The 16,269-nt window shown below is 43.8% G+C and overlaps 1 protein-coding gene across 2 annotated transcripts in view; it reads right to left on the bottom strand.

The window, feature by feature from the left end:
- ADAMTSL3 (ADAMTS like 3) overlaps positions 1-16,269 on the bottom strand; it is a 278,004-nt gene that overhangs the window by 169,765 nt on the left and 91,970 nt on the right. For both annotated transcript variants that reach the window (XM_081171011.1, XM_081171012.1), the window contains exon 5: positions 4,163-4,399. In XM_081171011.1, the coding sequence (XP_081027137.1) occupies positions 4,163-4,399 (237 nt within the window). The remainder of the gene's footprint in view (positions 1-4,162; positions 4,400-16,269) is intronic.

Raw genomic sequence — 16,269 nt, 5'->3', positions numbered from 1 at the left:
TTTTGAGTTGTGCACGTTCCTGCATTTAATAAAGCAGTAGCTACTTTGTGGAGAGGAGACTAATTGCAAAACCATACACATCCTACGTAAATTCATTCCCGTATAAAAACCAAGAGGGAGAGGAGAAAGTCCCTTTGGCTAATGGGGCACCATCAAGGTTGGCAGACTTGGAATGTGGCTTTCTTCCCTCACGCCTCAAATTCTGCATCTATATGCATGGAGAATAAAACATTTTGTATTTCAAGATTGATTCATTGCTGGCACCACATAGTCAAATCTGCATATCCAGTAACCCACTGATCTTGTTTAGCTGGATTTATTGCTTTTCTTCATGTATCTAAATCTGAATAAAATGGTGTTTCCTATTTAACCAACATATTCAGATCTTTCACAGTTTTGCTGGTTTGCCCTGATGATAATAATTCCCTACCTGTCGTGAGGCTCTTTATCCTACCACCATTAGCGGTGAGTTTTTGGGTGGTGTCACAATTTTATATGGTAATCGTATGCAGATCCCATAAATAAAATCACATGGATTGTCATTGCCGATTGAATTAGGAATCAATGTGGGGAAACAAGGTTCAGACTGTAGTTCAATGGTACAGCACGTGGGTTATGGCAAATGCTAGTCCTACTCAAGAGTAGACTCACTGAAATTAATGGACGTGACTAATTTGGGATCGTTAATTTAAATGGGTCTACTGTGGGTAGGATTTAGGTGGCTTCAACAGTGTGTGTCCTGTATTTACCTTGGCAAAAGCCCACAGGGCATGCATCAACAAGGCAAGCCTATTATTTCAGCACCATGGAAAGCTCCTAGTGAGCAACTTACTCCAGCAAAGTGTAAGGCTCTGGACTGAAGCCTTTGATACTTCCTGGCCAGATCACCCCTTCCAAGCCCTGCCCTTTCTTTGAAAAGTGGATAGCCTTAAAGGGGCAGGGTTTTGGCTGGAACCTAGTACTCCTGCTCCTCTTAGCCAATTCCCTCTAGGCCAGGCATCCCCAACCTGCGGCCCTCCAGATGTTTTGGCCTACAACTCCCATGATCCCTAGCTAACAGGACCAGTGGTCAGGGATGATGGGAATTGTAGTCCAAAACATCTGTAGGGTCAAAGGTTGGGGGTGCCTGCTCTAGGCCCATGGCCTACCCTGATGGCCTGACATTGGGATGGGAGTCAGTGTTGTGAAGAGAGCCAGTTCCTTGGGGCATGCAGACTCCAAGGGCACAGTTGTCCTGATTCAGGGGTTTCTGGCTCAAGGCCCTCAATCTGCTGGTCTCCTACTCAGGACTGGGCATGATGCTGTGTCCTGAATTGATCTCAATCTCCTGTGTCTCCAGTGCTGCTTGTCTGACAGAACTGGTCGGCCCCTCCTTGTCCAAGCTGCTGCTCAGAGTGACAATATGCATTGCAAACAGAAGGTTCCAGGTTCAATCTCTAGAATCTCTGATTGAAAGGAACATATAGCAGAAGAAGGTAGTAAGAAAGGCCTGTGCTTGAGCCCCTGGGAATTCTCAGCAGCCAATGCTGGACTGGATGGATAAATAGAATGATGTAGTAGAAAGACATGATCCATAGAGGACAACATGGAGGACAATATTTTTCCGAACGCCAGTTGCTGTAAACCACAGTAGAGGAGGATGCTCATGTACTTGGGTCCTGCTTACAAGCGACTCATAAGCATCTGGTTGGCCACCGCAAGAACAAGATGCTGGTCTAGATTGGCAATTGCCTTCATCCAGCAGGGCTCTTCTTGTGTTCTTAAGCAATGTCTTTTCTTCCAGGATGTCTACCGTAGATTCTGGCATATAAGATGACTTTTTAACCCCGGCAAATCCTCTAAAAAGTCGGGGGTCATCTTATACACCGGGTATGGGTTTGCTGAGCAGCGGCAGTGGGCGGAGGGCTCCACTCCGCGGTGGGAGGAAGCTGCTCAGCGAAGCCGGCTTAGCCTCGCTGGGCAGCTTCGCCAGGCAGCTTCCTCCCGGCGGGGAGCCCACTGCCGCTGCCCAGCGAAGCTGCCAATTTGGGGGGTCGCCCAGTCACCTAATACGCCGGAATCTACGGTAGCTATTTATTTTCTAAACCACCTTTCATCCAAGGATCATAGGGCATTTTACAACATACATAGATGCATACAATAATAACTAATAAAAATAATACCCCCTTCCCCACAGTTCAGAAGGCCACAGATTGTCTAACTAGTAAAAATCTCAAGAGAAGAGGAATGCTTTTGCCCAGCACCTAAAGATGTGTAATGAAGGCACCAGGCAAGCTTCTCTGGAGAGAGCATTCCACATGGATGGTGAGGACAAAGGAGGCAAATGGTACCCAAGCTCAATGGATTATATCCAACTAAGTTATTCTCAGAGTAGAGCCGTAGAAGTTAATGAACCTGTTAGTCACATCCAATAACTTCAATGGGTCTCCTCTGAGTAGGACTAGCACTGGATAAAACCCAGTGGAGTATTTTTCTTCCCTGTCCTAATCTTGAAACACGGAATAAAAAGCTGAGTCCTGTTTATTGACCTAAGAGCTTGAGTTTTATGCATTTTGACTAAAACAAGAGAACAATAACATGTGTTTAATAGCAATAGCCTATCTATGTGAGTGGAACAAGGGATGGCCATGGGGAAGAGACAGGATGAGATATTGGAGTGGCGACTGCTCGCTTTAAAATTGCCACTCTGGCCCCCAAGTAAAAAAAAAGATTCCTCATAAGAATGTGAGAATTGCCATACTGAGTTGGACCACAAATCCCACATTTTTTCCCTGGAGAGCTAGACTTGTCCCCGCCATACACCAAAGAACAAAACTTTCATAGAATCCCAGAATATCTCTAGATCCCGTTCCCTTGATGCTTAAAACACCTGTTTCCTGGAACTGCTAATTTTAACATGCAAGAGAAGAAGCTTACTCCATAGGAACATAAGGTAATCACAACAACTGCTTTTAGAAATACTTGCAGCCAAGTCGCTACTGCTCTATTACTGTCAGGTTTGAGGTGTTCCCTGGAGCACCCAGCACCACACACAATTTTTAAACTATCGAACACTTCCAAAGGTTCACAAATTAGTGCAGGGGAGAAAACATGTCACACACAAAAAACCGAACAGTCCACATTGCAAACTGCACAGCCATCCAAACAGAAATAAATGCCCTGCTTTAAGGAGAGAATTGCATTCTACAAAATACTGCAGTTTGAGTGTGCAAGGGCCTGGTGACACCAGTAGGCAGCTATACCTGAAGCCTACCTGCGGCAGGTAGTCACCATATCCAGCTCCCTGCAGTCATTTGCTGATGCTGCAGTTGGGGGCTTGATCCAGCGGCCGATAGCTGAAGCCTCTGGATTGCAGCAACATGCAGTGAGATACTGTTTGGTCCAGCAGTCAAAGGTTCTACCAGTACAGTTGGGTATACCAGCATATTAGTGACAATATTCACATTTTTGTATGCAATTTCATCTAATATACAATTTCCCTCAAATATACAGTCATACCTCAGGTTACAGACGCTTCAGGTTGCGTTTTTTTGGGTTACAGACCACCGAAACCCGGAAGTACCAGAACGGGTTACTTCTGGGTTTTGGTGGTCACGCATGCACAAAAGTGCTAAATCACGCTTTGCGCATGCGCAAAAGCGCCGAATCGCAACCCGTGCGTGTGCAGACGCACCGCTGTGGGTTGCAAATGTGCATCCCGCACGGATCGCGTTCGTAACCCTAGCGTCCACTGTAATGTATCTTTGCATGCTGTTTTCACTAATACCTGCATTTACACAAGCATGTTACATGAGAACACGTGTTTCTGTACACATTACTTGGCGGGAGAAACTGCACTGCAAAACTCAGAAAAGTGCAGATTCCAAAGGATGGCTGTGTGTCAGTTTGCATGTTTCGCAAAGGGTGGGTTAATTAATCTGGCCTTTATCTGTGAACTGAATCAAATTTCTCCCCTATCCCTGGCCAAAGTTGACCACAATGGGCTGTTCACCTGCGTATTCACCCTATTAAAATGCCTTCCTTTTGTCAGAAGGCAGATAATTATTTGTCACAGCAGGCCTTTGGCCGCTAATTATCTGTTGTGGCAGGATCTTCAAAAGATGGGTATTGTACTGCAGAGTATTAAATAAACAAGTAATCAAGTAGGTAAGTGCCGTCCTACCTGGCATATGCCACTGATGCACATATCCAGAGATTTGGCATTGCAACGAGTACCATCCAGAACTTTGGGGGCAAGCTCTACCACCAAGGGTTTCCCCAAAGCTTGGCACTTGAGGGCACATGGAGAACCGGAATCATCATAGACCGGGATCCATTCATAAAACTGTCCTTGGTACTTGACGTCATTGTAGGCTGAACACTGCTGAGCTCGAAAATCACCAGCATCTGAAGGGCAGTCCTGGAAAGAAAAGGAGAACAACATTTTCCTCCAAATCAAATGTCTCATTCCACAACTAAAGCTGCATTTCTACTCTCCTGTTTACCTGCAAGCAAGCCTCATTGAACCAAACTGGACTTACAGTTGAGCAGGCATCTATAAGGTTGGAGTGTATATTATTCTTTCCCTGACTGACAGAGAACTCCCAGGCAGGTCTACTCAGAAGCAACTTTTACTGAGCTCAGCGAGACTTACTTTTCAGTAGAATGTATATAAGACTGTAGGCATAGGCAAACTCCGGCCCTCCAGATGTTTTGGGACTACAACTCCCATCATCCCTGACCACTGGTCCTGTTAGCTAGGGATGATGGGAGTTGTAGTCCCAAAACATCTGGAGAGCTGAGTTTGCCGATGCCTGACATATAGCAAGGGAAGGATAGAAACGACTTCAAATACCACCAACATGTATTGCTTATGAACAATCCCTTCAACTTTTTTGCCATTATTTATTTGTTTGTCACTTAGGTTAGCTAACAATATACCATAATTCCCATATCTAGTATTTTATAGAAGTTGCATGCAATAAAGCAATTAACATAAATATATATAGTTTATCCAAGCATAATCTGTAACAAGATAATATTGTGGGACTTAAGTCATTTAATTAGCCTTTTCAGATTCTCCATAAATCAAGAGGGAGTGACATGAGAAATAAGACAAGGAGGGGGGGATATGCTAATAGACTTATTTTACTCAAATTACTCTTAACACTGCATGTTGCTGAATTGCATCTTCTACTTGGTCATTACAATAGTGAACAAATAAACTCCACTTCTGTATAAATAATTCACATTGATGCCTTCTTTCTTTTATATTTATAAAGCTTGCAAGCCTGACCAAGTAAAAAAAAATCCCATTATTTCCCTTGACGTTATAAAATGTGTCTTCGTTTTATGTCAGGTCTAGCATGGCACTATGAGTAGATTGAGGGGAGGAGAGGGGCAGAGATCAGGGAATAGAAGCTAGATGACCCAGGTTAAAGCCCAAGTTGGATGAGGGCAGGTGACCTAGGTGCCTCAAAAGATGTCGGAACCAGCGAGTGCAGAGCAATGAACAATAAGGTCAGGATATAGATCCAGGGGGAAGTACAAGTGGGTTGTCAGAGAAAGGCTCTGCCCCTGCATTGTTTATGCTTTTAAGTCTGCAAACGATGCACAATAATTGTTTTTACACTGTTTTGACGTATCCTTTAAATTGAAATGAATGTGGGTTGTATAGGTTACATAAATGGTTGCATACATTATGTAACTTATGTAATTTAAATAGCATTAAATGAGCAATATAGCATTCTGTAGAAACTGACCTGCAACAGAATTTAAGCAGACCAGATTGTGACAAGTACACATCAGAACAGAAATCGCTGTCTTCTTATATCTGTTTCTGCTACACGTTTGGCATCATGTAAAGACAATGCAGATCTTGCTTTGGAGATACTCAGTTTACCCAACTGAAACTTTCTGCAAAGCAAATCTATAGGACTGACTAAAATGCACATGGTAAAGGTAAAGCGACCCCTGACCATTAGGTCAGGTCGTGACCGACTCTGGGGTTGCGGCACTCATCTCGCTTTATTGGCTGAGGGAGCTGGTGTACAGCTTCCGGGTCATGTGGCCAGCATGACTAAGCCGCTTCTGGCAAACCAGAGCAGCGCACGGAAACGCCGTTTACCTTCCCGCCAGAGTGGTACCTATTTATCTACTTGCACTGGTGTGCTTTCAAACTGCTAGGTTGGCAGGAACAGGGACCGAGCAACGGGAGCTCACCCCGTTGTGGGGATTCGAGCCGCCAACCTTCTGATCGGCAAGTCCTAGGCTCTGTCATGTAACCCACAGCACCACTCGCGTCCAAAATGCACATGAGTCATTGATTAAATAAAATTTCCTCATATTGGGCTGCTAATTTAAGGTCAGTCCCAGGTTGCAGGTTGGGGTTAAAGAATGCAAAAGTCCTGCTGGATCAGGCCAAGAGTCCACCTAGTGCAGCATCCTGTTCTCCCATTGGCTGACCAGATGCCTACATGCTGGACATGAGTACAACAGCACTCTGGCCAGCTGCAATTCCCATCAATTGGTATTCAGAGGCATAAAGGCAGGTCCAGCACCTGAAAAACTTAGAGGCCCCTGCATTACCATATAGCAAAACTAGGATTTATTCAACTGTTAGTATTCAATTAATGCAATGAGTGCTTGGGATTGAAAAGACACAAGGGCAAGGTATGAGTTTATGCAGAAAATATGGATTAATACAATGTTTTGTTTTGTTTTAACGTATTTATTATTATTTTTGCTAAATGACGGCCAAGTCGTGTTGGCAAATGCACAGCCGGCTTCTTGGCATAGAAGGACGTAAGATTTATGCGGAAATGGCCTAAATAAGTGTGTTTTTTTCCCTATGAATAGGACCCATAAGGATTATCTTAAACAGTTCCATATTCTGCACATCATAGCATTAGAATGTAGCTGTATATATAGAAATGGAAATATAAAACACAGGGCTTAAGAAAGATTGAAAAATCTCATTGGGCACTATATAAAAGAATAACTTATGTAGTTCGTTTTGCCGAGATACCCATAAAAACATCTTAAGGCATACATATATTTTTGTTTTAAAAGCAAGCAGGTGAACAGCAGTGGTTAATAATCCCAGAAAACGCCTTCGTTGGTAACCGCAAATCCATTTTATGATTGAAATATCATTAATATTATTCTGAGACCTACTTATTCCACTTGACTCTTCTGATCTTCACTATTTATACACTTACAAATCCAGATGAAATCAATTTCATGGTAAAATGATTCTTGTTGTTTTAATAAAAACGACATTTGTATTCTCTAGGTGGATTTTAGGGGTGTAATGGATCAAGGAGTGAAGCAGTCTTTGCAGACAAATCAATTCTGCAATGTTATATACTACCGCATTTCTCACACAATTCTTTAACTTCGGCAAATTCCGATCAAAGCTGATACCAAATTCCTTATTTGCAAAATGTTACTAGGAATAGTTGACAGTGGGGGTGGGCAAACATTTTTTTGCCAAGGGACCACAATCCCCCAGCAGGGATTGCTTGACGAGTTGACAATTTCCACTGATTCCTAAGGGGCAAATTACTAATGCGTTGTCATGGACTGTTTGGACACAGAGGAATGGTGCGAGGAACCAGGTGGGGAACTTTTGTTTAGTCGTTTAGTCATGTCCAACTCTTCGTGACCCCATGGACTAGAGCACACCAGGCAGTTCTGTCTTCCACTGCCTCCCGCAGTTTAGTCAAACTCATGCTGGTAGCTTCGAGAACACTGTCCAACCATCTCGTTCTCTGTCGTCCCCTTCTCCTTGTGCCCTCCATCTTTCCCAACATCAGGGTCTTTTCCAGGGAGTCTTCTCTTCTCATGAGGTGGCCAAAGTATTGGAGCCTCAGCTTCAGGATCTGTCCTTCCAGTGAGCACTCAGGGCTGATTTCCTTAAGAATGGACATGTTTGATCTTCTTGCAGTCCATGGGACTCTCAAGAGTCTCCTCCAGCACCATAATTCAAAAGCATCAATTCTTCGGCTATCAGCCTTCTTTATGGTCCAGCTCTCACTTCCATACATCACTACTGGGAAAACCATAGGTTTAACTATACGGACCTTAGTTGGCAAGGTGGGGAACTACAAAGGCAAGAAAGTTCAGAGCCTGGGAAGTGGTGGTGGGACAAGGATGAGTGGCCAAAGGGAGAAGACTGGGAAGAAGCGGAAACACACTGCCACTTTGAATTGTTATGCCTAAAAAGAGGGTGGGGAACCAATTTAAAAAGCAAGGGGGAAAATAAGAAGGAATCAAACAGGACAGAAGGAATTCTGAGTTGTGTCCACTGTTAATTCCACCCATGGGTAGGCCAGCTAAAATTAATGGGCTGTTCTTTGAGTCGAATGTAGCAGTTTACAACTCTCTCTTAGGATGGAAGAATGAGGCTGGTTCAGGAGGCATCAGGGGCTGCAAAAAATGCAGTGCAGGCTTTGAGAAATAGCTTCCCAGTTTCACCAACATTGATGGAGTCCAGGGGGCACTTCATATTCTCTCTCTCTCTATATATATATATGCACTTCATATACTATAAACACACACATGCAAGGTATATTTTAAAAAGTATACACTTAAAAAAATAAAATGTGACAGTGTCAAATAATCACAGCTCAATGTGGAAAAAAGATGGTCCGGACTTGCGCGCGAATGCATGCAAAAGTGGCATCAACCAGAAATACTCCAGTTTTCAACGTCATCCCTGCTTTAGTATAGCAAAAGGTGTACAGAACAGCCACATAAAGTGAACAGTGTGCCATATTCCAAATAAAGAACAAAACATATAACCCCCTACCTCAACTAGGCCCTAATCTAGAAATCAGAACCTGACCCACTGCAAAGAAGATAATACATGAAATATACTTGGAGTCAAGAGTGGATTTCATGCTCTTTATTTAGCTCATAGTGGTGAGGAGGAATGGAAGTTCCCCCAGGATGTCTGCTTTATATACATTATTTACACAATGGGCCCCACGTGATTGGCTAATTCCAGGATTCTCCAGTAGGCCAATCACGTTGTGGATTCACTTCCACCTGGAGCTGGATTGGGTGGCTCCTGCGGACCAATCATGCTGCTGCATTGTTCTAGGACCAATCAGACTGCTGCATTCTGAATCCTATTGTTCTAGGACCAATCAGACTGCTGCATTTTGGATCCTATTCAACTCAGTACATAACAATACATTTCTGAGCTGGGGTGTAGGTGGGGGTGCATTGCAAATAACAAAGAATTCCTTGACTATTTAAGGCCTTAAGTCTGTAGTCTGGTTTCTTACAAAAATATGTATGCAGAACAGTCTCATTAATTTATTCTGTTTTTTTCTATACTCCACTATTGGGGGGGGAGGCAGGTCTGCTCTCCTGCTTTTGAAAAAGGAGCATGCCAGACTTTCTAGATGCAATACCAAGCGCACTTGGGTTTTTTCCCCTGCAAAAATGCTTTTTGAAATTTTGGAACCCCTCCCTGGCCCTGGGGTGGAAACCAAGTGGGCACCCACTGGGCTGGCCACTCGCAATGCTATCCCTGGTGACCCTTTGCTGGCTGCTGGAGAGGGAGTGTAGCACCTGCTTTTCATGTGGAAGGTTCTGGATTCAATACCCGACATCTCCAGGTGGGAGTGAGGAAGTCCTGTCTGAAACACTGAAGAGATGCTGCCAGTTAATTTAGACAATACTGAGTTAGATGGGCCAATGGCACGATTCAGAAAAAAAGTCTCTCTCTCTCTCTCTCTCTCTCTCTGTGTGTGTGTGTGTGTGTGTGTGTGTGTGTTCATGTGATGAGCTGGATCTTATTGTTGACGTCAGTATCTGATGGTCTCCACTCAGGTCCTTCCCTAGCAATTCCCCAGAACCTGGTTATACTGGTTTTAAATAACAACACTTTGGAAGTCCCGAGCCCCAAGGAGGTTAGATTGGCCTCAACCAGGGCCAGGGCCTTTTCAGCTCTGGCCCCAGCCTGGTGGAACGCCCTACCGCAGGAGATCAGGGCTCTGCGGGATTTGACATCTTTCCGCAGGGCCTGCAAGATGGAGCTGTTCCACCTGGCCTTTGGGCTGAACTCGGTCTAACCCCCACCCCCGTTTATATTTATTTTTTTGGATGGAACCCCTTATATGGGATCTGTATATAAATTTTCGCTCGGCTCTTTTTGCTGGCCCATGTAGGACCAGCATGGATAGTTGGCCCCAGTGAATATTTGACGTTTTCTCCCCTTATGGCTTTGATCTATAGGCTACCATTAAAGCAAGGCTGCAATTTAAGCTGTATTTTAAACTATATTCTAACTTTTTAATCAACTGTTGTTGTTGTTGTTTGTTTTGTTTTTGTTTTTTTAATGTTGTTAAAGTATTTATATTTAGTGTTAGCTGCCCTGAGCCCAGTCTTGGCTGGGGAGAGCAGGGTATAAATAAATATATTATTATTATTATTATTATTATTATTATTATTATTATTATTATTATTATTATCAAAGGCTGGAGCAAACTGCACATACACCCTGTCTTGTAGGAAATATGGGTTCCTTGGGGCATGGCATAGTTCCATTGTCATGAAAGAATTCCATATATATATATTTACTCATATGCCAGACATATGTGAATTTTGTGTATTGCCCATGATCTTGGCCTGAGAGTGTATCAGACAACTCAGAATTAAATGTAATGCACAGATGGCAAAGCAGGACGAAATGGAACAAGACAGGTGGGTCTTATTTGCAAAAAGAGGGAGCAATTAGGAATTGTATCCGATATCGGAGTTTTTTTTTCATCTACCGGACTTGACTCACCCAAGTGTTTGTTCCACTGGTAGATGCCAGCAGTTTGCTCCATTATGTGGCTCAAGCCTTCCAAAACCCATCCAAGGGAAAAGGAGGAGGGGAGACTGTAGCGACTCAACGTCTTTTTTTACAAGACTTGTGTGCTGTCTTGGTGGAGAAGCCATTTGGCACCAGCCAGCTTTTACAAAAGTGGGCGAGGAGCTGGCTAGTTTTATGAGAGATTAAAATGATTCAATACATCCACTAAGCAGAACCTCCCACTGGAGGGTGTAACAGTCATATTTCAGAACGGTACTCCACCACCGAGTCCAGGAAACACACGCTATATTTATAAGCAAGCACTGAGTTTGTGCCATGATTCCCATGGAGCTGCAGAAAAGTCACTGGATGTAACATGGTCTGGAGATTTCAATGTCCTAACCACCTTCATACCTTTTTAAAAGCAAGTTTCTAGTTCTCATTGTTATTTATTTAAAGCCTGTTTTTTAAAACAACAACAACAACAACAACAACAACAACAACAACAATAATAATAATAATAATAATGTCAAGGCAGCTAATGCACAGAAGCAATAAAACAGCATCATAAAACTGGACCGCCAAAATATTTTAAAAGTGTATATTCACTGTCTGGTGTTAATTCCAGAATCTAGGAGAGATGTTGACTAAGGATGGATGGAATGGGGGAATTGAATAATGCTGCTGCAGAGGGCAGTTAATTTGACTGGGGCGCAGCAACAGCAGGGAAGGGGGCATTTAACCCTTTTGCTCTGGTGCTGTTTTCCAGACAAAAAATAATCCCGTTATTTTCCCCCTTGTGGAGCACACAGCTGGGGTGGGGGAGAAGCAGCCTTGATCAGGAAAGCAACTTGGCTGAGAAACCCCTGTATTCCCCATTCCTTTCTGTGCAGTGCTCTCCCCGGGAGATGCTTATGGGGCAATCATTATCAGGCCTCTACGGTGATCTTTTAGTGGAGTAAGGAAGGGCTTGTCCTTCTCATCGTGTTATAGGACGTGCATTTTAGATACAGTGGTACCTTGGTTCTTAAACTTAATCCGTTCCGGAAGTCCGTTCCAAAACCAAAGCCTTCCAAAACCAAGGCGTGTGTTCCCACTGAAAGTAATGCAAAATGGATTAATCCATTCCAGGCTTTTAAAAGCAACCCCTAAAATAGCAACTTAACATGAATTTTACTATCTAACGAGACCACTGATCCATAAAATGAAAGCAATAAGCAATGTACTGCAGTCACACGATCAATCAATCAGTAGCTGAACTGGGTTCCACACAGTCACAAAAACAAAACAAAAAAGCCATAAAAACAAAAACGTAAAATAAATAGCAAAAACAGACAGACCTCAGCGTAACACTCAAAACAGAAGAGTGGCACTCAAAACGGAGCACATTAGGCTTCTGAAAAAAGTTCACTAACCAGAACACTTACTTCCAGGTTTGTGGTGTTTGGGTTCCAAGTTGTTTGAGTACCAAGGCGTTTGAGAACCAAGGTACCACTGTACTGTACATTTTTTAATTATTATTTTAAAATTGTTTTTTTAAAAACTAGTCATCTGCATTTAACTTAAGTTGCTTGGAGAATTTTTCTGTATAAAGCACCGAACAACATATGAAGCTTGACCTTACACCAAATCAGACCTTTAAGTCCATTTAGTTCAGTATTGTCTGCACTGACTGGCAGCTACTGTCCAGGATTTCAGGCAAGGATTCTTCCCCAGCCCAATTGGAGATGCTGGAGATTGAACATGGGTCCTTCTGCATGCAAAACAGATGCTCTACCACAGAGCTGTGGCTTATATGATCAAATCTTCCATTTTTATTTTTATTTTATTTTAAAAAGGGCTGCCATGTGGGGGATAAACCCAGATGTCAGGGGGAAAGGATTTTAAGGGAAGGTGAATTTCTGTGTTCAATGATTTATTTATTTTGGTATAAAGTAAAGGGTAAAGGGACCCCTGACCGTTAGGTCCAGTCCTGGCTGACTCTGGGGTTGCGGCGCTCATCTCGTTTTATTGGCCGAGGGAGCCGGAGTACAGCTTCTGGGTCATGTGGCCAGAGCAGTGCACAGAAACACCGTTTGCCTTCCTGCCCGAGCGGTACCTATTTATCTACTTGCACTTTGATGTGCTTTCAAACTGCTAGGTTGGCAGGAGCAGGGACCGAGCAACGGGAGCTCACCCTGTCGCGGGGATTCAAACCGCCGACCTTCTGATCAGCAAGTCCTAGGTTCTGTGGTTTAACCCACAGCGCCGGTATAGAGAAGTATTAAATTGTACAGGCCCTTCTCCTGCAGTCTGACAGGACTGGCTTGTTGGACTGGAGAGGTGAAGCAAAAGCAGGCAGTGAGAAGTCAGGCAGCTCATTGGCCCTTTAGGTTAACTGACAGCTGCCGAGTCAGCTGCAGTACCTCTGTCTGGCCATCCGTAGTGGTGGCGCCCAAGGGCAGCAGGCAACAGCTCCCTCTTCTGGTGGGCTTCTTAGCACAGTGGTTCCCAAACCCTTTTCTCCAGGGACCCGTTGACGATCTTGGCAGATCACTTCCATGATTTTTCTACCTGCTGTGGCTCATGCGCTCTGCTGAATGCTGCACGATGTCTAATTGTATTTTTAGTCCTGTTTTCAAATTTTGTTTTGTATTTTGATGCATTACAATTTTCATTCCACATAATACAATGTAAGAAAAAAGAAGAAGAAGAAATAAACAGTTCAGTTGGTTAGAGCATGGGGCTAAGAATGCCAAGGTTGCAGGTTCAATTCCCGTATGAGACAGTTGCATGTTCCAGCATTGCAGGGCTTTGGACTAGATAATCCTCTGGGTCCCTTCCAACTCTACAACTCTTATCATTCTATACATATTTTTTAATTATGCATATTTAATAGGGGTATGTCATGGACCAGCTGAATGAAGCTCAGATGGCCATGGACCAGTTTGGCACCCCACGGTATTAGGGTCTGAAAATGGCCACCAAGCTCCCTCGTTCAAGACTCCTAGCATTTTTTGCATTAGATCAGCCGTGGCAGACCTCTGGTTGTCCCTGCCAGCCCCAGCCAGCATGGCCAATGCGTGGGGATGATGGGAACTGCAATCCAAAGAGACCTGGGAGGGTCACAGGTGCCTCAACCCGGCACTTGATTGATAGTATATCTTAAAGCAGTAATGGTATGGTGTTATGTACTAAACTTGGATCCTAGAACAATAGGCAAGTAGGATCCTAGAATGCAACAACTGATTGGCGGGCAGGAAAAGACCAATCAGGCTCCAGGAGGAAGTTGATCAGCCTATTAGGCTGGTAGGATCCTAGAATGCAACAACTGATTGGCCTGCAGGAAAAGACCAATCAGGCTCCAGGAGGGAAGCAGAATCAGCCAATCAGACGGGACTCATTGTGTAAATAATGTATATAAAAGCCTGAGGTTTGGGGGGCAATTCAATCACTGTTTTACAAGCTGCAATAAAGAGCATGAAATCACTACAGGACTCCGAGTATATTTCATATGGGGAGGGAGGGTTCTGCATGCCCACCCTCTGTTTTATCCCCTGGAGCAGCTCCAGTTTGGAACAGTGATCCACTGACGATCCTTGGGGTGTGTGAAAAGGCAATGTACAAGCACTGCTTCAGGGGGGAAGCACCTCAAGGAAGTGCCACAGGCTGCTACTAAGCAGCTACTTTTTATTGTTGAACCTGCACTTCCTCCTCCACCTCCTCCTGGCTTTACCTTGTGGAACTTTCCATGACTCCTGACACCACCCTAATGCTTTAATTCCTGTACCTGGTATTATGTCTTGTTTCCTATCTTGCTTAGACTTGTTCTCTTGGCTTGCAGTCCTATCCTAGCTGTGGCGCAATCCTTCCCCACCCCCCCAGCCCCAGGCTCCAATCCAGCACACATTCCTGATTCTGACTTTGGATTAATTCTTGGCTTTAGTCTCCTATATTCTGACTCTCTGGCTCTTTGCACGTTTGGCTCCAGAAGGAGAGTCCACAACAATGTGCATCAGTAGAGCACTTTACCAACTAGAAAACAAAGCAGAACCTTATACAAAAGCAACGAAATTCTGGGGGAAGATGTGGGAGACGATCCACAGAGCCACCACCAGACAGTTTAGCTCTGGACAAGAAGAAAACCGCCGGCAGTTTATTTTACAAACTGCATTTGCAAAGGCGCACAGATCGTTTCCAGATCTTGGACCAAAGAACGCTATTGTTGCATCATAAGAATGACAGCTTTGCTCAACAACGAGTAGCAAAGGGTGCACAACTGTGGAGTTAACACAGAGCCCAGGCACCAGGTTGGAATGAAGCGCAAAGTGAGCTTTATGTTTTTCACTGCTTCTCCTTGCACAACACTGTCTAGCGTCCCTGGTGTTTCTACATCTAGTATCACACACACACACACACACACACCCTTTGTAAAGGAGGAGAGGTAACAATCCAACAAACTACGTACAACAAAAAGCCAAAATTAAACAGGAATATAATGAGGATTGCAAAATCCAATGGTAGGCTACCCTGACCTTCAGCTACATGCCCCTGCTGACAAACGGGTCATTATCTCTAAACTATTCTGAGGGCTTCCATATGCTATGTGGTGTCTGAGAAATGCAGATCACAGCTCCCTGTCTAGGCATCTCAGGAGGAGCTAGAACTTGGGCTGTGTTTTCCACAGCTTCTGTTGCACTGGTTTCCTTGGGGAGGCACTAGAGACTCTGAGCCGGATTTTACTAGATAGATCATTCATGCTGGAACTGCTACCAAAGAGGAGTGAAGGGGTCTCTGGATCCTCCTACCACCTGTATCATCTCTTTGGCATTTCTCCAGACCCGGCTCCTGGTTTCAGTAGCTTCAGGAGTTTAGGGACTCATGACACCTGCAAAGCACATTCCCCCTGAAATATCCTTACCACTGCCAATCTTCCAGACCCTGCAAACACTTGTCTAGAGCCCCGTGAGTAACTTTCTTCCACTCCGGAAACACAGATTGTATGATTCTTGGGGCAGGAAACTGGTTTTTTGTTTGCTTGTTTTTTTGCTTGAGTTGCTCCGTTAAGGGTCATCGATGCTACTAAATAAATGATGCCAATGATGTCATTATGTTAAACATAGCAAGTCATATATAACTCATATTTCAGGGGATCAATATATGTGAACACATGCTAGCTTCTGTGTTTGTTTTTGCTGAGCAGTAAGAGGTTAAGTGGAAGGCTTTACAGAAGGTGATCTTGACATATTTTGGCATATGGACAAAATCTAGCCCAAGTTAAACACTTCTAAAGCCCACATTGATCCATTTAGGTGTTTAACGTTCTTTCATCAAAATCAATGGGACTTAAATGCTGACTTTATTTGAATAGAGTCACAGAAATGCAAGGAGTTTTGTTTCCTGTGCAGCAAAATAGGAAGAAAAATGCATTCATGTTGCACAACTGTTTAGGAATTGCGCCTGCAAATTTTCTCATCACTGCTAGGCAAAAATAAACATTT

The sequence above is a fragment of the Podarcis bocagei genome, assembly GCF_964188305.1.
Source record: "Podarcis bocagei genome assembly, chromosome: 14".
Taxonomy (NCBI): domain Eukaryota; kingdom Metazoa; phylum Chordata; class Lepidosauria; order Squamata; family Lacertidae; genus Podarcis; species Podarcis bocagei.
The sequence above is the reverse complement of the archived record's forward strand: the minus strand, read 5'-3'. Positions and strand labels throughout refer to the sequence as shown.